The 25,597-nt window shown below is 35.9% G+C and overlaps 1 protein-coding gene across 1 annotated transcript; it reads right to left on the reverse strand.

Annotated features, from left to right (window-relative positions):
- Positions 1-102: 102 nt before the first annotated feature.
- On the reverse strand, positions 103-20,592 carry LOC145764345 (thrombospondin-type laminin G domain and EAR repeat-containing protein-like). Its single transcript, XM_082575962.1, has 13 exons — positions 20,532-20,592; positions 17,512-17,614; positions 17,233-17,383; positions 16,820-17,019; positions 5,930-6,020; positions 5,185-5,302; positions 4,684-4,815; positions 3,741-3,979; positions 3,040-3,241; positions 2,079-2,341; positions 1,363-1,541; positions 548-634; positions 103-256 (listed from the first exon to the last, which is right to left on the reverse strand). Exons 1-13 carry the CDS (start codon positions 20,590-20,592, stop codon positions 103-105), a joined length of 1,980 nt encoding a protein of 659 aa, XP_082432088.1.
- Positions 20,593-25,597: the final 5,005 nt, after the last annotated feature.

The following is a 25,597-nucleotide window of genomic DNA, read 5'->3' on the forward strand; positions in this document are numbered from 1 at the left end:
GAAAGGTATGCCAGACACCTAATAAATATGCTGCTCTTCAAATCTAGACTAGGCTTCACTGAGGTATTTTGGTTACAATAGGTAACGACAGCGATATGCTGTTCAGTAAGTCAATATTTTAAACAATTTTGATAATTGTCCATTCGGGTTAGCCGAGGCTAAATAATGGTCCCCGTTTATTGGAATGTAGTCAAAATCCGAACAGCTTCCCACCGGCAGGTTGTGCACTTTTACAAACTTTTCAATTCCCTTCCAGCTGTAATAAATTAAGTTCGCTTTTAGTTCAACATGCCTATGTTCAGAAATATACTTGATTTTAAAAGTATTTTAAAAGTATGTTACGATGCAGCACTGCAAACACCTGCAACAGTTTGCTTTTCTCTCTTGCAAAACGATCAGTCAAACAATTGAATAAAAAATTTTCTACCACAATATCTTGCAGTGCAGATAAAACGCGTTGGTCAAACAGTGCAAATCTTTATACAAAACTTATGCAAATTTGATAGCAACTTTACAAATCTACGGCAACAAAAAGCAATGAAATTACCGGTATACTTCGCTTACTGCAGATACAGTATTGGATACGACCAAAAAATATTGAGTTCCGATTTGAAAAAACTCCCAATCGTTAGCCCTGAAAAATAAGCAATATTGGAATTGGAGACATTGAACAATAAACAGGTTATAAAAATTTAATCAATATATCATTTAAATGGTCATCTGTGCTTTTACATGATCTTGCAATGAGTTTCTATACCGTAGTCTATTATTCAATGTTAACTTGATTTTTTGATGTATCCAGGCTTACGCCCGGTAGTTGAAGATTTAGAATAAGTGGACGGGAAGGCAAAGAAGCCAGTTTTCGTATTCAGCCTCAAGCATGTCATTATCGTCTTGACAAAGACATAGCTGCACGCTCTTGAGCGTCGTAGCGTATTAGGGATCACTACTCGGGAATGCAGTTGACAAGATTTGGTAAGGTTGCTCGAGATCATATGATTTTAAAAGTTTTTATGGCTGAAAAATTCATTTAGTTATATAAAATCTAAGTGGGTTTCGCTATGCGTTGAAAATAAAAGCAAAACTCATAATAGTTTTAAAACTTAAACAACTCTGTGTGAAATTTAAATAAAATGTGTTTTGAACAGCCCTATAAGACAATACATAGCATAACAGCCCCATCATTAATATACATACAAAAATGAAAAAAGCATAGCTTCTTTTGTAAACATTTGAAAAATCCTGTTTAGTTCAAAGCAAATCAAAGCGAAGTGATTAGGTCATGCATACCTCGAGAAAGAGTTACGATAAAGATGGAAGTTGGTTATTAGATGACAATGTTAAGTTTTACGTATCATTTACCCTTGAGTTTCGATCTCCTGGTACAGGACAAATTGCTGGAACTGCAGATTGAGTTCATAGATGCTGGAATTGAGAAAACGCCTCGGCTCTTCATTTGGTAGTTTGTCAAAAGAATTTGCTACAGCGAGAAAATAACGATCGTTGAACTGGAAAAATTCCCAATCCGCTGCTCCAACTGTCTGCAAAAAGAGCGCTCTAGTGTTCTGCCAACATGGACGCAATCAGGAAAGGGATACACAATTTTAAGGTGATTGTAGAAGAGTGACCAATTCAAGCCTTTTTTTTCTCTTATTTCTGCGTAACTGCTGGACAGTTAACCGGTTCTGTAGCTGAGCTATCAGTCTGGAGCAGAATATCAAATTCTTTAGTTCTAAAGTCTTCTCAAAACTTAGGTCTTAGGATTGCCATTTATACTCTCAGTTGATTTATTATTTACTATGAGATTGATTATTTCTCTTGGTTTGCTTTAAACCCAAAGCAGGTTGTAGGCAATTATCAACCAGGTCGATAATAATAATGATGTCACTTTTGCAATTACAATCAACTTCTACACTGTTATTTCGTATGACGCCAAACACGTAGTCGATTACAATCAAAACAGTCTTCATTCAGCCATTCCTGAAGGTCGTTGTTTGATTGGTGGGCTATGTGGTATCCTCTACACTGAAGTGATATTACCGAAGCATGACATTCCTAGAATCAGGAAAAAATGTTACCTCGATAGATTGTTGCAATTGAAAGGTGTTGGTATAGGGGTTCCAACAATATATCTCGGAGTTGACATGGCTTGTCTCTCCATTGAAAGCATTGGCCACTACCAGACAATCGAAAGCTATAGTCGGATTCAAGACTATACGGAAGAAGGTGAGATCCAAAGCATCGGCCGTTAGCAATCGGTGATGGAATCTGAAAAAGCGGAAATCCGGATCCCACTTGTAGATGACTGATGATGAAGAAGCAGAATCTCCGTCTATCAATGCTGCAAGGTGAAACAGTTTAGTAAGCATATTAAATTGTCTTTTCGACGTATGCTGCTGTTTATGTAAATTCCTATCAATTCAAGCCAGTGCCATGTCGTACCGAGTATAAATTATATGCTTCATACGTGGCCCTGAAATTATCATTTTAACATTAAAGAACATTTAAAGGCATGAGCAGAGCCAGAGGCTAAAGGGTTGGTACATCCACTCATTACGTAATGTCTCAAATTAACTATTGTGGCGTATTTTTAGATTTAAATGACACAATCTGTTGCCATGCTGACTACTGTACATTCAAACTGTTTGAAGTGGTTCTATCACGTTTGTTACGTCAGTTTTAAAACGATGAAAATAATAATTGGATTCAATTGCGGTCAACTATGTTGTAACACATGGACACGACTACAAGTAGCCTAAAAGGGGACAATACCCCAAAAATAATCTTTCAGCATTAATACAACGTTTTCCATCATTTTTTGGATATAATAATTTTGCGTTCTCATCATCATCATTAAGTTCCTTCCTCTCGTCGAGAGTTGGAGCCAATGAGGCGCCAAGTTTCTCTGTTGTGAGATTTTTGCGTTCTACTTGGATGTAATTATAAAGCGTTCTACTTCACTAAAATTATCGATGTCACTACGTCAGTATTGCGACCAAAACTAATCGGCTAATAATTCTTGGAAATTACAGAACTCACCAGAATGTCTTTGATTTGCTACGACAAGAAAGTGCATAGTTTCAGAAGAGGATTTAATAGAAAACGCCTCAATACTCCGAGCACCAAACGTGAGCAACGATTGATGGTAAACAAATTTCTTCCTTTTTCGTGCCCACCGGTAGATGGTGCTCGTGACACCGGATTCGCCTGGTTTCCCAGTATTCGCTACAGCGAGAAAATACTGGAAGATAAGCGAATTGTAAGACACCAAACTGGAGATTGATTAATTGCTTGAATATTTACGGTATTGTGTTTGATCAAGTTCACTTCAAAATCATTCGATTTAAATTAACTGAATATCACCAAGCGCATGCAGGAATTTACAACTGGAATGAGAATCAGTTTTTTTTATCGCAAAACCTTTTATTGCACATGCAGTCATAATATCAAAATCACTAAGAAATTATTCTATTCCAATGCCTTGTGCATTTTCTAAATGTTTGATACAAATCCAAGTTTGTCGTTGTGGCTTGTGTCCCCTAAAATCCTAAAACTTTACCATTGATGATGATAAGAATTTAATTTCAAGAAGTCTTGCTCATCCATCAATTTAGGTTTTTTGAATTTTACACTCTGGCAATCAAAAGTTTAAAATAAAAACTACGCAATTGAAATATAATTTCGTAAACCAGGCGTTGCGTATATATTAAATTGCGTTATTAGAACTGAAAATTACGAACCTCTTTTCCGATTTCAAAATACTTCCACATCATTGCGGAATTTGTTTTCAAATCTTGAATTTTTCGAAACTTTTTTTTATCCCACTTGAAAATATGTGACGTGTTCTTCTTTAAGTCGTCATTATTCGCTGTAGCGATGAACAGGCCTTCACCAGGAATAGAAAACTTTTCAATGGAAACGGTGAAATTGTCAGTGATGATGTCCTCATAATCAATGACGTAATCCATTCGCTCAGGACCTGAGGTTATGGCTAGATTGTCATGCTTGTTTTGACTGACCTGACTCAAGAAAAACGCCTAATATTTTTATAGTATTGTAAGACCTTTAGGCGAGTGATTCTATTAAACAAATTTACCGAATCGGTTCATCAATTCCAGTCAAACAATATTTTAATTCCCTATTTGTTGTTTAACCAATTAGTTCAATAGAATGACATTGTGCTCAGTAAACAATGGTTTTGATGAGATTTAGAGATTCTGGTTCAGGTCCCAGCATGCACAAGCGAGGCAGTTAAAACTCAGCCAATATTCAACAAAATTGTGTTGATCGGCAAACAACATCACACTTACAAGAAAAATATTACACTTGAAAAAACTCAAACCCTTTTCACATTAATTCAAGTAAAAAAGGACTGAGTTTCTTACTGGAAATCTTCTACCTCGGGGATTCAGCTTGCGTCCATTGTTCAAAGTCTTTATAAGCATGCGAAACTGCTGAGATTAAGCTTCAGAAAATGCTTAAAGTTATTTAACTTCTAAGGGGCTAGATCAAAATGGAACGTTTTGGATAAGTTTAACAACACTGATCTTTAAATTAACTCTGCGTAGGATTTAACAAAAGTATTGAAAATATAGGTCGTGGAGCCAAACCGAATTCGGATGATGATGAAACTACTTTGCATGAAAGTTATTTTTAGTAAAGAAAAACAAACAGCTTTTTTACCTCCCCGAACAGGTTTGAAAGAATTTTCGTCACATATCTTCATGGCCATATCTTCGGTGTACATCAGTGTCCCTCGATTTTGCGAGGAGCAAATGACATCAGGAGAGCTTTTTTCGAAAATCAACGATAAGCCTGCAACAAATTGTGTCGTTGTGAAAACCTCTATAAAACTTTGCTTCGTTCATGATATTTCGGCAGACTCAACAAGTGGCATAAGTAATTTAAACCACAGCTAAAAGTTATTTAAACGTATCATTACGTTGCAACACCAAACGAACAAACAATTCTTAATAAACAAAGTATCTACTTTGAACACATTTTTTTAGTAAACTAAATTGATCCTTTTTGCACTGAACCTGCAAAATAGCCTACAATAACATAGATTTTCACAATTTGCAAAACACATTACTCTACGAGAAAAAGGCAAGCTGAAAATGCAGCTTCTTTCTTTTCAAATGTTTCCTAGGCTCATTTTAATCTCCACACGTAAAATTAACATACTCGGATTTGCGGAAGAACTTGATTTATCGTTGAGAGTAGCAAGAGCTGGATTAGCAGCCGGGCATATTCTCACGGATGCGTCAGCTCCCGGAAGTAAAACCAACTGCCTGAGCAAACCCTGAAATACAGAAACTAATGCCATTCGTGTTTGTATTTATATGTTGTTTTGGAAGTAAATATAAGGTAAAATATCAAGCGAGGTAGCAACGAATAGGCTGACGGTAAAGTGAAGATCACTTTCGGAGAAAAACTTGATGACTAGGTACATGAGCTGGGCAAATGAAAAGTATTTTAGTTTAGAAATGAGTTGAAAGTAAAGTCTCGTACGTTTAATTTTAAAGCTGCAATAAAACCTTTGTAAATCATATTTTGCTGAATCCAGTCTTTTAGCCAGTTTAAATAAAAATATTTATTTAAAAATTCTCCACACTATTCATGAAGTCGAGCTATGGTTTCTAACCTTTTTCTAATCTTGTTTGAAGAATTATCAAATTTAAAAAACCATAAGCGCCTAGAGCCTTAGACTTTGAAAGCAAAAATTTGCTAAATTATGAATTTTAGTGCTTTTTACTGAAATAAATTCAGTCATAGAACTCATTAAAATATCCCACCAACTCAACTCTAGGTTAAAAACTACAGCACTCAAGAGAATCCCCCAAACTTCGGCAACAGCTTTTCACAGGTATAAAAAACACATTTGGACCTTGCCATTTTCACAAATGATATTAGTTTAACGTCAGCTTACCGTGAACCTTTTTCGCTTGTTTCTTCTACTCGCCACGTATATTTTGGTTCTTTTGATATTTAGTTTCTTTGGGAATGGAGTGCTCAGCTTTCTAAAAAAACAATATATTTTTCTATTTGATTTTTCAAACAGTAGACTTTCCAACGACGTTTGGTTAAAGCAGTACTGAGGTGCAATGCACCCAACGGCAAATGCTACCAATAGAATAAAAGTTAAAATAGTCCTTGGAAAGTATTTGTAAGCACATTGACTTCGGATGTTGCAGGCAATTTCCTGATGACAAAAATTACCATTGTTCACTTAAAATTAACTACAGCGTTTGACCCGAAGTGCTCATAATAATAAACGGGCCGTTTTATGTGAAATATTTATATAAAAAAGTCGTCGTGTCCCCCTCCGCCCGGTGGTTGAAGATTAGTTAAGTGGAGGGGAAGGCAAAATGTCAACCTTCGTTTCCACCGTTAGGCTTTTAAATGTTTTGCCAAAGACACAGCCACATGCTCTTGAGCGGTGTCGAACCCTCGACCTTTCGAGTGCTGTACCAGGGCTCTCACAACTCTGCTATAAACCCGACTGAAGCCAAACACGGTTATGAAGTCGTGTAACAACGTAATTGCTCATTTCTATAAACAAACAAGCACAACATGTGAGATCGTTAACATGTAGACTTGCTTTTATTTCCCATGAAAATGTTTCATAAAAATAAAACTTTGCGACTTCGGGAAAAAAAAGGCGGCGATAGACAATGCAATTTAGGACTGTAGCAGAGCTGGATGATCGAGACTTTCGTGGAAAAGGAAACCAAAACAGTTAAACTGCATAAGACGAACAAAACCGAATAATAACCCCAGTGATATAAACGCGGCATATGTACAGGTGCAGTGACATAACCTTGTAAGTTATCTTTTAAATATGTTTCTAGTGGTGTTGTTGAACGCTGCTTCTACGTTGCAAACATTTAAAAACAGAAGTTTCAATTTTGAATAAAATTTCCGTTTCCCATCAAAGTTATGTGTCAAAGTAATAAGAGCACAGATGCGGGTGAAGTAATGTGAAAAAATATACAATTTTTTTGTTGTCGACAATAAATTAGGTCTAAAAGAAAACCACCAAGAAACACCTTTTCAACAGGCTTAAGATTTTTCGTTTTTTTTTCACTTCAAAGTCTCCAAAATTTGTAATTACAGTGTGTCAATAAAGTATAGGCCCAGTTAGGTAAACCACTAGCGAAAGGCTGTTTGAAAAATAACTTTTGCACAAATTTTTTCTGTTAGTGTAAGCTATGGAAGACCATGAAGGGAAACAAACGATTGTCTGCCGCAAAAATGATCCCGAAATGCCGCAAAAATAAAACGAATCACTTGATCATTCGATAAAGATCGATTTCAAGGTCACTTTTTCTTTTGGCTTTGTCAGTCAAAATATTAGACTGATAGTGTGAAGATTAAACAGAGATTTAGCGTCACAAAGTGATCTATTTATGTCAATATCTTAATTTCATAGAACAGAGATTTATGAAGCAGAGCTTATGGACCAGAGTTTTTTTAATCCCAATTTTAGTTCTGAAGAACGACAAAATGTTAAAAACGCAATTAACTAAACTTTCTAATGAGAAACCGTTTTTCATGTTTGCTATCACAAGACTTGTGTGCTATCATTTTTATCACGTCCCATTACGTTTCATTCACAGCAATAAAAAAGCTTGGGTGGGTGGCCAAGTTTAGTGTCTAATCGAACGTCACGTCATGTTACCATGCAAGCTGGACTCAAACACAAAACACAACTCTTCTCGTTAACGGAACTTTAGAGCTTTTCTGAAAACTATATTTTATGTTCTATTTTTTAATTTCTTTATTCAAACAAACGATGCGAAAAAATCTTTTCACATAACAAGCTGTGGGTTTCGTTTTGTGCTGATTTTGTGTTTTATGTGTTTTTTTGGATTGTGTCTGTTGATTGTTGAGCTATCCTTGCTCAAGCACATTTACAAGCAGTTATTAATACCGAAAAGGTTAATGCACTAAATTTCATACGTTGTCCAAAGCTGAGAAACTCCCAGCAAGCAAATTAATCGTTTTTTTACATCAACTCAGCGACTATAAACGTTAAATTAATGCTAAAACGAATCTATTTTGCAGGTTGTTAAAATAGACTTTATAACATAGCAAGTGCATACCTAAAATCCTAATCTAAACAATATAGAGAGCTGTCTGTCGTTGTGCGCAATAGACCACGTCCTCTTGAGGAAAATTATGAAGTTTAACGTTGGTTCAATGTTGTGGAAGATTTAATTAATGTTAAAATTCAGACCCTGCCAGCTGGAGGAAAAAACGTAGTCAATCCTTTACATAAGGTCCAAACATGCAGACGCAAATCGTCGAGCGCCATTCGCCTCCAATGACGTCACTGACAGGTCATCGTTCTTCGTCACAAGTGAGGATTGACATCATCACATCAATGACCTCTAAAACAAACCAACTTTGGCTTAAAATATTTGCTCAATAAATCTTGACTTTTCATCAATTCAAAACAAAATCACTTTTTCTCGGCAAGGATGCAGATTTGCATGACATTTCAAAGTATAATTTCTTCTTGTTCAACTTACCCATGGCAATAGGAATCGCGGCTTGTTCAAATATAATTTTCTGATTTGTTCCTTGCACATTTCAATCATTGGCATGGTTATGCCAGATTACTTCCACTCTGTCAATCTTGGACAGTCTTGTCTTCAATTCTCAGCTTGGAAAATCTGCTCTTTTTACACTGTTTGAACGTCGCCCGACTTTAAAACGGGTGCAAAATAGCAACTTTTAGCGATCTAAAATCTTCTCTGAAACTTTTTCTACGTAATGGATGGAAGTAAGCAGACTCATTTAATCTCTATTAAATTTGAGACTAACGGATGTAGTTTTAACCATGTTGTCTGCCGTGCTAATTTGTGTTAATTTTTTTAAATTAGTTGAACATATACTGTGATTAAGCCAAGGCAATTGTCAATAAAAGAAATAGAGAATCTCGGATAAAAAGTCTCTTGTAGTTCTGCATGAAGCATTGTTGATGAGATAAAAAAACATACGCTTGACCAAAGTGGTAATTTAAAAATGTTAATCCTTTTTACTCATTCCACGACAAGGCAGGAACAACTTCAAAAAACCGTTTGACGATTTTTCACCACTTTCCTAAATTTTAGTATAATATGCTAAATAAACACGAATCTACTCTCTGGCACCTTTGAGACATAGCGAAAGAGCGAGAACGTTTGGTGCTGAATTTTCGCATAATTATATGCAGCATGAAATGCCCGAACCATGACTAAAGTTGAAAAGTTCGCCTTGTGTGTGTTTAAGGGAAGCTTCACTTGTTTTACAAACTAATTCCTTTTTATTTATGTAAAAATCACATTGAAACGGTACGTCTGAACAAGTGACGTCATTTAACAAACTCTAACGCATTGCCACTTGGTTCTTTTCACGTTACGCAACAGTACATTAGTTTAAAAATAAATTACTCACTGCATGTCTCAAAAAAAAAAGAAAACAGATTTCAAGCCTGTCTTCTGCTATGCGCAAGAGAACAAGCGGACGTCATCTGCTTAGATTTTTAATTGGTATATCAAAAACTGGCGATCTGAGAAGATGTAAGTCAGCCACAAGTCTGCAGTCTTTCATTAGCACTAAGACGCAAAGCGGATCTGTTGCATAAACAGTCATAATATGTTTTGGACACAGGAGTCCGGTCTTTAGTTTGGCGGCCCCCAAAACGCATCAAAACAAAAGTATGTCAATCTTGTTTCGTGTGAGAAAAACCTTTTTCACGTTTTATTCTTTACAATTTTGTGCTGAAATATCAATGTGTAAATTGAAAGATGTTGATTGGATTTTCAAAAGACGCTGCAGCTGTCATAAACAATTTATTACAGATTGGCGGGAACTTGATTTCAAAAAAGGCGTTAAACTTGCATAGAACGACAAATGCATGCAGACCGTCTCGTTGCAAAATGCAAAACACAATGCATCATTAGCACTGGCATTTCAACAATGCTCACAGTGAACGCACTCTTTCCCAATGATCCGAGCAAACAATTGCTTAGACGTTTATCGCGAGCAATGCGGTGAAAGTTATTTTGATATGTTAGTCAGCTGGTTACTAGAAATAAGTCCTGTTAATTTTTTACAGTTTCTTACAAGAATTTAAGGTTGTTTAAAACCATTCGAAATATTTTACACAAAATGCACAAACTATATTTTTTGCACAAATTTAACATTAAAAAGAGCAGTTTTGACGTGACAAAAGCAAACTGTGGATACCGACAAAACCGAACTCCATAAAAACAAATAAATAAAAAGTTTATGAGAGAAGCCAACACCGTAGAGGCATAGACTACAAAGTTCACTCTATTTAAATGGAAATTTCTATTAGAACATTTTGATACATATGTTAGGTATTTTTTGACTAAATTAGAACTACATTGCGTTTACAACAAAGGGGACATTTCCACCGTGACGGTGAAAGTCATTAATACAACTCAAAGAGTGAATTCTCACAGTTCTATAATTTCTAGAATTTTACTCTCCAAAACCCTAGTATTTGCTGAACAAAACGTAGGCGATGGAAACATTCTCTTGTCATTTAAAACCGATAGGCCAAGCATAAAGACTCATCAGAATTTACCACGTTCATGTATGGTTTGATTTTTCCCAGTGAAACCATTGCTCGACTTTGTACTTAATCCATTGCACTGTAGTTGTGTCAAGGTTTTGTTAAAATGTTATTGTCACAAAACAAAGTTATTATATAATCCACCGATTTCTCACAATAATTTAGTTTCGTTGTCATAGCCTCGAAAGTTTCTAGTCGGAACTTTATCTCTGATGCGCTGTTTGCTGAACGCCATAGGTCATCTGCTTGGCAACCAAGCCCTTACTAATCCATCGTCAAAAACCATTCCACATTGGTCATTGTGAAATTGCTTGCTTTAAGATATTCATACATTTTGCTTCAAATTTCTATCGCTCATTAAATATTGACTAGCATGTTAGAATAAGAGGTAGACCTAATATATTGTGACATGCTAAAAGCCTTTTAGCCAAGCGGTCTTTTTTATTGATCTGCAATAAAGTACTTTCACGACATATTGATAGTGTTTTGGTTTCTGGTCTAGATAAAATTGAGAAAAATTGCGTACGTTTACATTGCTTGAACGCTCAAAAGTACGAAAAATGTCGCAATGTTACAAAGCGGATTCCAAGTAGCTAATTTTATATCCTGCCAACCACGTAGCCTATAAATCCAGAACAAACAGACCGAAAATACACAATGTCCACCCATTCATTTGGTTGGAAGGAAAAGATGGATGGTTTTATAGCCCAGAAAATCGGCATGACAATTCGACTTCGCGCGCGTGAGTTGGCTGACAACATGAGCCTCCACGCGAGTAAATTTTACCTTGGTCTAGTCAATATATTCACGTTGATTTAATGTTGGTGAATGATGGTTTTATCTCGCACTTACTTTTTGGTAAGGTCCACAGACAACACAGTCGTCTACACACGTTTAATCAATGTAAAAAAACGACTAATTTGCTGTCTGGGTGGTGATTCTGCTTCACATAGAGCACTTTGTGGCTTTGAATTCTCTTTGTTGAATTGCGAGGATTGTTTACGACGAAATTAAGTAGTTTTTGAAAGCAAAATTTTAGAGTCTTCAACATGAAGGGATTTTCTTGAGATACTGTTGGAATCAGCGTTGCCAAACGCCCGCAAATTCCCACTGCCGCTTCGAAAATTTTCCACTTGCATTCTCATTTTGTCAGCCTTTTTTCCTTTGCACTACATCTCTAAAAATAGGTCTTCTCTCTCACAAACGCTAAAGTTTTCAGGATTGCAAGCAGGGCTTTTCCTCCACCGTTCCTTGTCTGAGATCTCAAAATTTCTCAATCACCGTGTCTTCTTCCTAACGACCTTGAAGTTTTCCAACATGGAAAAAAAAATTCCCATTACATAGGCCTACAGCATAAGTATTTTGTTCCAGGTCTCTTTACCATTCGCCTATCCCCAAATAAAACAAGGCATCACTGCGAGAAGAAATTGTGGTGAACTGGGTTAAAGCTGAAATGAACCTCCAGCAGTTAAAAATAAAATCGATGACTCAAATTTTAAGTAAAATTTGTCTTTCTTTTTGTTTAAGTTGGGATGTATTCATTCTATTGTTGAAGGTTTATGTTTAAATCCTTGCAATATTTTCTGAATATAAAACTTCCACAACAACCAGTTGGAAAACGTTTGTTTGAAAAGATTAAAAGTTTTGTGTCCCTTCCAGAAGAACGATCCTCAAAGAGAAAGACAATAATAGAAACCACGCAGTCAAAAGATATTCATCTCTAAGTTGTAGGCTTGTACCAGACTTTGTTTTTAGGGAGGTAACTTACGCTGAAAGTTTAAAGATATAGCACGCTTGATACAGGTTACAGTTTTGGCTTAGATAAATCGAAAATAAATCGCATTTGGAGCAATTACAAGTCTACTTTTTGCTTGTATGTCTGTCACGACGATTAGTTTTGTTGAGTAGACTATGTTGTACGCTGGATACACCCAACCGTGTTCGTAAATCTTGCATTTGTTCACGATAAGTGAACCCACAGGTGAAAGAAGACATTGTTGTCAAAACTAGTTTCAAATTCTTAACAGAAACCACTGGCCAAGGGCTATTATATAAAATCACCCGTTTTTCAAATCCATTTAACCCAAACATAATTTCATAATTACCTTTAGAGACACTTTCCCTGACCCCGCCAACTGCTTGTTATTTTAAGAAAAAGGCGTGTGAACCCTGATCTATCAAAAAAGCTCTGCCGGTTTGAGCAATGGCGTAAAATAACGTTTGAAAAACAAAATACAATCTTTTTTGCCTTACGTAGAAGCAAACAAATTTCGACGTCTATTATTGTGCTGGTGGAGCAGATAATTTTAGGCTTTATCTTCAGCTTTTCAGCAATGCACTATTTTTAAAAATTGCACAAAAAAACCCGAATCCCGGTCGTATCGCGTGATAAAGAAGGGGCTTTTGAACAGAGCGATCGTCTGTACAAGGTTAGCATACTTGCAATAAATGGCATGACACTACCTTACAAATAAAAATGTAAGATAAGTTTTAGGGCTACTTCGATACAAAATCTCGAATATATTTCGAACAAATATCCATTTCAGAACAGTATGGGAATATTACTATCAAATTTCCCAACAAAACTTATTGCCTTCAAGAGCCAGAGGGAGGAAATTTCGCAGCCAAAATTTGATTCAAGATTTGGCGGCTTTTGGTCTGATACTCCGACTAGTGATGATTCGGAATTACTCCGATTTTATTTTGTAACTTAAACAAAAAAACATTATTCCTGCAACTATTTAGGTACGACACCCATCTAATGCATGCGCTTGTCTTGGCAAGATGCTTCATCGCATTCCAAAATTCAAGAAGCTGCTTTGATGTTTGTGGGCTTTTCGGTAGGTTTAACTGTCTGTTATGTTACATCTACCGTTATTAAGTTATATTCTTATAGACTGCTACGTATGCATGCTATTGCATTGTATGTTGCCACAACGACAAAAATTTTGTATGGCTGCAGCTAACTTTAGAAGTAGGCTACTTGATTTTTAAGTTGCAGTTTTAGTTCAACATATGTCTGTAGGTAATGTGTAAATCATGCTTGAAATAATGTAATAATACGTAAAACTTAATATCGTAAAAATAGAGATGATAAACTGGCTAAAAGCTTTACTTTCAAAAACCAAAATTGAACAACATCCCTTATTTTAACACACCTTGAATGGCTTTTGAAGGCATTAAAAGTGGACATATGGAGTATTAGGTTACAAAAGTGCTGCCGGAAAGCAAAAGGAAAATGAGTCGGCAAACTGCCAGTTATTTTCGTGGTTCAAAGAGCACGGAGATCTCATCTCGACCCCGTAAGGGAAAGACAACAAATAGGTCTTTTCCTATTTTTTCAAATGAAATATTTGTCAATACTCACGTATTGCGTAATGTAGGTGAACAAACAGTAGTGCACATATTGCACTTTGAAATAATGTTAATGTAAATGAACGATGATTGGACGTAAGAATAGCTGGTTTCGTCACAAAAGACCAGATCCGAAGACTACACTGATCTTGGGAAATGGTCAATACTTTCTGCAACTTTCACCACAGTAGTGAAAAGCGGTTACACATGATTGCACGAACACAAGTGCATTGATGTAGAAAACCAGCCATGCGAAACGACCTTGCAACCATAGCCACCTGATCGTATGAAGGCCCCAAAAGTGAGTCAATGTCACCCCATCGTGTGTGGTGCTGTAGCAACTTCAGCTATAGTGAAAGCAGTTTAACTTTAAAATTGATAACCTTGTGATAAACTGTATCTCTTTAACTGTGACCCAACAAAGGCGTCAAAAAATAAGGTAAAAAAAGGTCGAGGTTTTGCGCAGTAGGATTTCTCATTCATTTTTCTTTGATCTAGCAAAAATTACATTTGTAGCAAAAACAAAGCAATAAGATCTTGTTGTCTTGCAACGAGTCGTAATAAAATGAACAAAACACCATTAACCCCACCCAATTAGTGTCACAATCAATAGATATAGCCCACACGGTAGGCTACATTATGTGTCGTGACCAAACGTACTGTTTTAATTGTATAATTCTTACGAAATGTTATTATCGGTTACTGTCCTATAGTGACCTTTGATTGCTAAATCCTTATTATGTAATGTATTTCGAAAAGAATTTGCATACGTGCAGACGAGAAGATTCTCCAACTAGAGCAATTTGTCAGGTAGCAGGTTGTTCTGACGTCACAAAGATGTTTACTGGTAGTAAAACTTGACCAGAACAATGAGTTCTCATGACGTAAAATTATCGTACTTTCCAGAGGTTACTAATAAGTACTTGATTATTGAGATTATTATTGGGATTAAGAATTAAATTGAAGTTGAAATTATTGAATACTATTAGATGAGAGTTGGTGCTATTAGAGGTTGTGATCGAGATTAGAGTTGTATGAGAAGTTGTGACTGAAGTACGTTGAAGTCGATTATAATAAGAGTTACAAGTGTTGAAATCTATTGCTGTTCACAGTTATTTTGATCATTTGTTGGAAGTGCTGAACCATTCGTTAAATTCCTTCTAGAATTTTCATTTATCATCTCACAAGCAGAACTATTCGACCATTTATTTGACTGCTTTACGTTTGATATCCCAATAAACAACGTCATGAATCTTCTCAAGTCTCTTTCCTGATAAGAGATACAAAGAACCCTGACAATTGGAATATATGGAACACATATGAAGCTTTTTGATCTTATTCAAAGCTTTGAGGAACAATACAAGGACTTACTATTTATAGTCAAACTTCTGTATAATCAGCACGAAGAAGTCCTTGTTTCATAAGCTTAGTGTAAGTCAGTTTCTCTTATTTTACCCTTGCACCTGCGTCTATTTCCGTGTCAGAGCAAAGCGGTTGATGGGAAAATCAATACCTGAATGAAGTCTCAGGCTGTTGCTTTTAAGCAAATGCGTTTTTTTATTAAGTCCAGGGTTATGCTTATGATGACAAGCTCAAGCTAAGTCAACGGGACCCAACCTGATGTTTTTGGTGTAATCATTATCATTTTACCCGCTATCTTCTGTACTTTATCGAGGTTATCCTCTTCAGAGAGGTCATGTATCCTACTAGGATGAGAATTAGCAGTCTACTAAATTAATTCCTCTGTCGCTTTGTAAATTGAAGACTTGACGAACAGATATTCTGCATAAGCTACACTACAGAAGTTCTGTTTTCCTAGGTTTAGCTGACAAAGAAAAGCTATTAACTTTACAAGGAGTCCACATCACAAGGAAAGCTGTGTGTGGCACATTCAGTTTGGTTTTAAAATGCGTGTATCATAGCATAGGACTGAGGTCATAAAAAATCAAATATTATTGAAATTTTGAAATAGCGCGCTGTGAAATTTACGAAGGCAAAATGGATGCTCGTAAAAAGTGCGCAAACAGTATTGGGCTGTCATCAGTTTTAACACGTTTTGACTAAAATGTGTTAGTTTAGCCTGCAAACACGATGTGGCTGCTGTTGTTTCAACGTTAACGAGCATCAATCTAACGTTACATCGATTTTAACCCTTTAAACAAAACAGGTTTTTTGGGATGGACTGACGCAAAAATTATTTATTACGACTAGGTTGAAATAAAGTTCATATCTTGAATAAAAAAACAGTCAATTTTGAAAAAAGATCTCGGAAACATGGAGTATCAATACAATTCAGTGGTTTGCAACCCCCGCGTCATAGCACACTAAAGTGTAGAGCATACTTTCTTAAGTTAAGTGTGTGATCTGATTGCTGGAAAGCATAGCCCACAATGACCACTAGCTTAGTTTCATATCGTTAAAATGTAGTATTAAACCTGAAATTGGAATAAATATCCAAATGCATTCAGAAGCATGATTTACAAGGCAAAGCACATTCCTAGCAACAGTTAATTTCGTGTGCTAAGTCTTGCAAAATGTGCAAAAGTAAACCAAAGTGCTTGAAAATGAAATTGCAAATCGTTGCAATTGACGTAAGCAAGGTTTAGGATTTTACTGCGCCAAAGGTCAAACAAGGTCGAGATCCATTGAACCACATTAATGGATAAGAGATGGATGGAATAATTTCCTGACAACAACATTTCAACAACCGGAAACTTCACTCTGTCAATCTCGTTAACCGGTCCTGCGTCCAAAGCCTCTACAAGCATACGCGAAACTACCAGGAACAACCTATCAGAAGCTTTGCCAGTCCGAAAAAAAAAAGATTTTAAACTAAACCAATCAGACCAAAGCTGGTGTTCACGCAAAACGACAAACCTTTTTTGAGGCGTTCCACAGTCGAGAGTAAATTTCACAACATTTGAGGTGACCGATACAGTCACAGTGTGCCAATTGCCATCGGAGAAAGCGGAACTTTTCATACTGACCGACGCTGGTTTATTCAAGTATTTCGAAGCGTAATCGAAGGATAGGCGGTCGCGCTGCAAACGTAAAGCAACCATCGCTTTGCTTTGGTCCTGAAAAGTACACAAAATTTTAAAGCTTTGCAACGTTGTCGTCAAAGTCTGTTAAATATGAAAAAACATCCGCAATTTCCAGTATTCTATTTATTTTTATTTTTTAAACTTATCAGCAGCCAGAGATATTGACAATTGACAAAAATTGGATTTTGTGGATACGGTGTGGATCTTGAAAAAAATTGTCAGATTTTCATTCCACCGCTTACTCACCGGTGCCAATAATGTAACAAGGAATTCGTTTGTGGACCGTCTGGAATGGTGTTGAAACGTCAAGAGGATGGAGAATTCTGAAGGAAATTTATTGCATAGAGGAAATACGGTTTCACTCTCCACACCGAGTAAACGAGCTGAAGTATCAAATCTGCAAAAACGTGAAAGACGCACAGAGTTGATTAAAAATGATAAAAAAAATGCAGTAAAGATGCAACACCTCACTAAAGTATATCCCACTCAGTGACACATAGCGTTATACTTTTTAAGTAAGCATACCTGTATCCCTTGATGTCGTCATCATCAGAAATCACCTCAACTCCACTTGGAAGGTTTTGGGCATCGCTTAATGCATGCGCGAGTAAGTCTATTGGGTCTGGTTCTAGAAGTAGAAAAAATAGTTGATGAAGCACACAGGTTTTATACCGCAATGATGTTTATACTTAGGTAAAGCAGGCTATGTCCCACATCTTGTTCAGGCGCTCTTGTCTAGAGAATTGTGAGCGGAGGAATTGATACCGTCACATTGTGAGAGTTGGACCGTCCTTTCACACAATGCCTTTACAGTGACAACCGATTGACACGGGAGCCGAACTTGTGTCTCCACCCTGAAAGGGACCCTGCAACCCACTAGGCAACGTCGTCTATACGGTGACACAAACTGCCTGATAACTATGTCATCCCCGAAGAACGTAACAACCAAAGATGTTCGATTAATGATTAGATTGGCCTGATGTTTTAACTATTTTATTTACTGTAAAATATTTATATAAGATATAAGATATATAATATAATATATAATATAATATAATTATAATATATAATATAATTATATAATATAATATAATTTATATAATATATAAGATATATAATATAATATATAATATAATTTATAATATAATATAATTATAATATATAATATAATTATATAATATAATATAATATAATTTATATAATATATAAGATATTTACTGTATACGTTGACCTCGCTTAAAAACCAGACGAAAATGAAATTAATATTTAAGAGGGGTATATTGGGTAGGCTATGTTTTTCATGATGAAATTCTTTGAACTAATGACCATCTTATTATTTACGATTACTCAGCTGGTTATGGTGACAAAGACATTAAACGCAATTTTGCTGGTACCGGTATTTCAGTTATCAAAGCAAATTTTTTTTAGATGACTTTAGTTTGGGAAAGCGTGCATTAGACAATAGTAGCAGAAACCGGCTAACGAAGTGCTATTTACTCACTACGCTGTCATCAAGAGCAACTAAAATATCAAAGGAAAAATTTGTTCCACTTTTTATTTGCAAAAAATCGAACTGAAAAACATCAAAGTCTTTGAAAAAGCAAAAATAATTCAGTAATGTCATTTTTACAATGGTGATATTTGCATTTAAGCAACGATAAATAGCAGAGAGATTGAGTAAGTTTAAAACAAAAAATACTTCTTGATGCTATTTCACAAAGATTTCAAATATTAGATCAGACTGACTAGACAAAAATACTAGGCCTACAAGTGAAATTCTGTGAAAATATTAATGTGCTTTTTCTAATTATTCAAAGAATACTAATGGTGAAAATACATCTACCGGTTTCCTTCAGCTAATAACAATGAATAGAAAGCGGGCGTTTTGATCCTTGTAATCGGAAGTGAACGATTTGTCCGGGCAAGATCATTGAGGGTGATATCAAACGATTTCTACGACCGTAGCTTATTAAACAAATACTTGGACAAATATTAAAGTGATAAGACATGACAGGTGTGCGACAGAAATACAATGGTGAGATGGGCTGCACGATCTCAACCTCAACACACCTTTTTGTAAAGGAATCTTGTTTTCGGGGCAATATTTGGCTTTTGAATATCCGATGGCGAATTTTAAAGTCGTGAAAAACAAATCAACGGGAAAGCTATGCAGGATGAGCATAAAAGTGGAACTACGAGATAAGAATCTGAAATAAATGTTTCCCGCAGCTAATGTCTAAAGATATTTCCATTTTGTCATAGAGTGTTGCTATCTGCAAAATCACTTTGTTGCAAATTTTCAAAAAAATTTACTTTCTTTTAAATTAGTAAAAACACGACACAGACTTTTGTGTCCAAACGAAACATTATTATTTTGAATAGACCCAATAAGAGCTAATTATGGAGCGTCTTTGAATCAAAGAAAAAAAAAAGAATGAAGATTTTAGCTGAACTTCTCGGGCTGAACTCTTTGGTAAGAAATCTAGTGTATTTATGTTTTTTTTTTATTTGTTTTTTTTTATTTGCTATTATAGCGTGTGTCTAATTTGTGACATCAACCAAAGGGTTGAATATTTACGTGAAAAAACAATTTCTTGAAGCCAACTGTATTTTTCAAAACCACAAATAAAATTTGGTCGATTGATATAATTCACTGAGCTGTGCGTGTGGTCTGAACAAGACTAAATTACGGAAAAACATCGAAAGAGGCCAATACATTACAAAATTGGCATAATAGACAACTGAAATAACTGTTGTGCCCAACAACAGTTTGTGGTAATTTGCGGCCATTAAAAATGCTTCAATTGTTTTTTCCATTGCAACGTTTTTAGACGTCAAAAAAATATAAAGTTACAAGGTGGTGACAACCCAAGGAAAGCAATTTTCTTAACTACCAATGCAACAATTGCATTTTGGCTTGAGTCAGATCAATCAATCACGTGACACTGATGGATTCTCACGATCACGTGATCGGAAGCGCTGCTTTTGTAAAGTTCCCAACAAGAACAAATATGAAAATACAATAGTACAAAGTATCTTATTTGCAAAATCAAAAATATCTGTTTTCACAAGTTTTACGCAGCAAAATGTTTTATCAACATAAACGTTAAAAAATGACATCTGACAGCAGGTACTTCAATGAGCAGGGTTATCAGTCCAGTAAGCCTTGGTCTCAAGAAGAGATTACGCAAGGCTCCTTAAGTCAAAAAAGAACTGAGTAAAAACTTCCTGTCAATCAAATATTGTAGCAAATCTGCTATACTGCATGGGTACTGGGTAGGCTAGGTGAACAGTGAGTAGCCTACTACTTGACGAAAGCAGAATACGTCGATCAAGGCAAAACATATGAGAGTCTGCTTTAGTTTAATTCATACGATTAGATGGCTGCTGTTAAACTATAATTTCTAACCCTTAAAAAGATCAAAAATCACTGAAATTGCAAGTACCACATCGAAAGTTTTTTAAATTGTCTCAGGATGTCACTATCTTCTTTCAAGTCTAACTTTAAAATGGCCTCAATTGAAAACTTCTCGATTGACCGTTACCTTGTGAAGCCAAGCATTGTCTGCTTGAAGTGGTGTCGATATCAAGCGCGTTTACAGCCATCTACCTCTCTCCTCTTCACGTAAAAATCCTCCCTTTTGGTAAACAATTTATGTTTTTTTGTTAACACTTTCCGAATTAGTTCTGAAGTGTTTCACGGTGAATTGATTAACATCCGTTGAAGTAACCACTTTTAAACCAAGAACAGTGTACATGTGGAAAGGGCAAATGGTGTCAAATATACCATCGAAAAAACGTAACGAAAGCCACAATAAGTATCCGTCGCTTTGCAGACAGTGCAGGTCAAAATGACCAAAATATTAGAATTTTACAAAGGGAGCAATACACACTATGATTAATAGCATTGATTCATAAAATAAAGTTCTATAAAAATTAATCTGTGAAAGGCGATTAGTGAGAGCAGGGGCAGCACACAAGAGCTGCTTCTGCTACTTTTTGCATTTCATGCAAATTTCGATTTGCTGTTTTGATTCTCCTACCCAATATATCAATGCTTGATGCTTTTTTACATTTTACAATAAAAAAAAAGTAAAGCGTTTTCGAAGTATATTTAACCCCCGAGTGTAAATTTTTTCAGCATTATGGGTAAACCATTTGCAACAACTGCAAATATTAATGTTTATAATCTAACATTGTTAAGTGTATCAATGGTAAATCTGGTAATCTTGTTTGATTAAAAGATAAATCATACAAAATAGCCTTAATAGGAAACCGCCGAGTGAGATGAAAGCGTTAAAGCAACCGTGGCTGCCATCCATGAAGTATTTCATAAGATTGTAGGCCTATTGGCTGTAAAAGCTAGTGAACTACGTTATTGAAAGGAACTTTTTAATCTTCATCATAATCATCACCCGTTTAGTCGATTTCGACTCTCGACCAGGTCTTTTCCCTCCACAGCTCTCGGTTCTTCACAACCCCCTCCAGCTTTTTAATACTGTTTTTCAAAGTAGAAAGCTAAACTTCGTTTGAAAAAAGTACGAAATATTATAATTCCTCAATCGTTCTCAACAAAGCTTGCTGAGTTTACCAATATCGGATTAGTCCATCAACGACATCCAGAAATACACAGCTAATTGAGGCTTCAATTGAGCAAAACTGGAAAGTTGGATTCAAGATACGCCAGCAAGCTATACCGGCTAACTGTTGCTGCAGAGGTGAGCGGCCTGCCTATCCATCATTGGATTGTGAAAACATTGTTTAAATACGTGCTGACAAATTGCCTACTTTGGTGTCTTATCTCGACCATTAGGAATGTAGTTAACAAATTATCAAAACCGTAAATCGGCGTAAAAACGAAGCTAGTACAATGGGGTTAAAACAACACACATTGGAGGGCAAACGGAGTAAGTAAACGTAACTAAGCTTTATGGACAACTTATAAGAATAGCTGCATGTTTGCAACAACATTCAAAACCAGAAAAAAGTCACCAACCTCGACTTATCTTTACATTTTGCTACAGTCTGTTTTTCGAAACAAGACTTGCTGTAACTCGTTTGGTAAATTAGCCCTGACGTTCAAAAACAGCAATTCAAAGATGCTTGAACGTGGGAAAGTAAAAGAATTCATCATTCACAACAAGAAAACCCTTTATTTATTTAAGAAAATGTAATTTTATAACATCAGAGCAGACGCCAGTGTAATAAAATTCGTCTCATTAGCCATGCATTTAATTAGTAATAAGACAACACACAGACCCGAATAGTTGGGCTACTTCAAAGCATAGTTAGTTATGATGACAGGGCTTAATTGATTTCCAAAGATATTAGTCATTTCTTTACATTTAACAACGTTAACAAATTTATATTTCATTCACAGTTTGAAGTTAACTGGAATGGAGTCCATGTTGTCCCTTACAAACAAGACATAAACCGCTCTTGTAGTATCCACGTTTATTACCGTGGTTGAATATCTGGATTACGTGCGTAGCAGGGCATGAAAACGCATCGTGTCCACCAAGGATGTAGATAAGTGCGCAGTCGGTGAAAGTGGAACCGAAATCTTATCCATCGTTTTTCAGACTCTTTCGCCACACTTAAAACTACGGAAAAAGTGACTTTTTGGACACATTCAAAACATCTCCATCAAATGTCATCACAGTCAGTCAAATGTCATCACAGTCAGTCATCACAGGGATTCATGTCGTCTACCTCCGCGTGGTGAATCCTGGTAACTGAAAAATTTTCAGGCTAATGACGACAATCAGAAGCAGAAACTGCAAAAATTGCAGGTCACAGCTTCATACGAACGACGACGACGACAGTCAGTCAAACCATCAACAAACGTTTCAAACGAATAATAACACAACTTACTATTGCTATTCAAGTTTCACACATCAAGAAGGTCCAACTTTAATCGTTTATTAAAAACGCAGTTTAAGGACAAATTTATCAACTTTTTTACAATATGTTTTACAAATCGCAATCAATTCAAAGCAGTTCCTTATGCAGTGTCACTAGTTTAAATTCAACAAAATAAATTGGTAATTTCAAAGAAGGTTATTGAAATAGAGTACTGCAGACTGCGTAAATACACAAGTTTCTATTTCTCGCTTGATTGATTTGAGGTAATACTTACATTCAAAATAACCATTTTGAGTTTGTAAAATGCCACATTTAGTGGGTTTACTTACTATTGCCTACAATCAGACTGTATCAATTGACTTTGTAACAATATTTCAAATTTCGATTTGGCGTCAAAATCTGTCAAAGTCGAAACGTCACCAAAATATTCCGGCGCCAAAATTATTTCATTCAATTTTTCCCTCGTTGAGCAACCAATCAAGCACAAAACATTACAAACTCTATTTTAAGGTTAAGGTCACTTTAATGAAAGAATAACTTTTCCGGAGCAGGTGAGAATGGGTAAAACGAAAAACCAAAGGGTTTCACTTAGACTTCCGCCAGCCGTTGGGAAAGGTTTTACCTAACCCTTGTTTTCATAAATTAAATATATTTTGCACTTATCCCAAAACAGATAACATAGTGCGAGTGAGCACCTGTTGCAATTGGCTTGAGGCAGTTGATTAAATTTTGAAGAAAACTGGACGGTTGAAACGGATGCCAGTATCCAGAAAAAATTTACACATAGGCTATATCAAAAATTTATGATATTTGCACACAAAATTTTTGAATATTTATTTCAAAGACGCTTTTCTTTGCTGCGTTACAAAGTTTCCTGCGTTTATTTCGTTTCGCAGCAAAAGCAATTTTGCTGTAAACTCGAAACGATGATTGCACGAAACCAGGCCCGGATTTAGGGGGGACAGGGTGCAGGTGCCCCGAGCCCCCCGACTTTTGAAGGGCCCCTACGTGGAAAAAATGTGACTTTATGTTATTTTTTTTCTTTCAGCTTTTGAAGTTTCTGCAAAATGTTGTGCAGTGCAGTGCTGGATTAATGCTATACTGTAGACGTATAAATGTTTTTTTTTGCGCGGGGGCCCCCCGATCTAAAAGTGCCCCGGGTCCCCATCAGCTAAATCCGGCCCTGCACGAAGCGACATTGAAATGTGAGAATTGGAAGAATAATCAAATTTTCAGGCTTACGAGTGTTTAAAATGTCAAAACGTCGAATAACTTTTCATGACAGAATTTCCTTTCATTTCGATCCGCCGTTTATTTTACAAAATTTCGTTTCAACCAAAATCATTCACTTACGAACAACCAGAGAATAGTTTTGTCATGTTTTTTTTGTCATGTATTGAGCTTAGCCGTATATTTCACCACTTTAATTTTACATAATAAAATAAACTATTATTTTCTTTGCCTAAACAATGCAAAACTACTGAACAAACAATTAATTGTCACACTTAGTATCGCATTGAATGACCATTTCTGGTCAAATTAACGAAAGGTACGTTTAGAGATAAGAGCTGCGGATATGCGACTCATAATTAAAGACTTTTCTGCTGTTTCATGAAAGTCACTTGCCAACTAGAAAATAATCATATTATGCAAGTTTATGATACGCTAACGCTAAATGACATCTAACCAACGTATAAACTAAAAAAAAAACACGAAGAAAACGTTAGTATTTCTTATCAGTGACCAAAGATGACAACCTGTACTTTTCACGGACAAATTACTGACAACGTCATATTTAATTGTTAATTGGTTGTAGCAGTAAGCAACCTATGGCTACAGTCCAAGGCCCGGTTATATGATGGGAGAAGCTTTGAACACAGTTTAAAAATGATATTGCAACAGAAGCTGTGTAAATCTAGGGTCAATTGAAAGCAAAAATAGACTAATGTTGCCAGATTGTGTTATTCATTAATAAAACGAGAAATTTTGAAGGTGTTGTTCTAATGATAAACGCGGGGGCCTAATCGTATATCCATTTTTTTAATGACGACTTGTCAGTATAAAATGGCTGCGTCATAGTTAGGATTACTTATTCAATTGAAACTCTACGTTACTCCTAAAAAAACCTTGCAAAAATTTTCTCATTATTTTGAAGCAAAAATTATAAAAATTTTTAGAAGTAGAATAAAGTAAGTTTAATCCTTCATCGTTTCGTTTTCGTTAGCTTAGATAACATTATCAAGTTGACCATTATTAAACGTAAGCTACCCTGCATTATAATCTCAAATTAAAACAAGTGTACTTAGGCCACATGTTTCCGTCCAATTAAAACTAGGAAATTTACATAAAAACAATATATTGTTTTTACTAACTAACTTATGTTGTACTTGGATGCCAAAGGTGTTTGTGTTAGACATTAACGAAATTCTTTTAACGTGTATCCTGGCGATAACCCCCTTCTGAAGGCAAAGATGGTCGTTGAGTAAGGACAGAAGTATTTAAATCATCAAAGCTAAGCCTTTGAAATAGCGAAGTTTTCATGAGTGGCGCAAATGCGTGCATTTATGCCTGCTGCTGGGTACGGTACAGAACTACTTACACAACCACAAACGCCCAGACATGAAAAACAACAGCCCATGAAGGTCATAGAACAGCCTGAACTTCTGCCGCCTGCGACGCTGTCTGTGATGTGCTTTAATCCAAAATACGTTATTCCAAGCCAAAACTTAGTCGCAAGCTTGAAGCA

The sequence above is a fragment of the Aplidium turbinatum genome, chromosome 2 (genome assembly GCF_918807975.1).
Source record: "Aplidium turbinatum chromosome 2, kaAplTurb1.1, whole genome shotgun sequence".
Classification (NCBI taxonomy): Eukaryota; Metazoa; Chordata; class Ascidiacea; order Aplousobranchia; family Polyclinidae; genus Aplidium; species Aplidium turbinatum.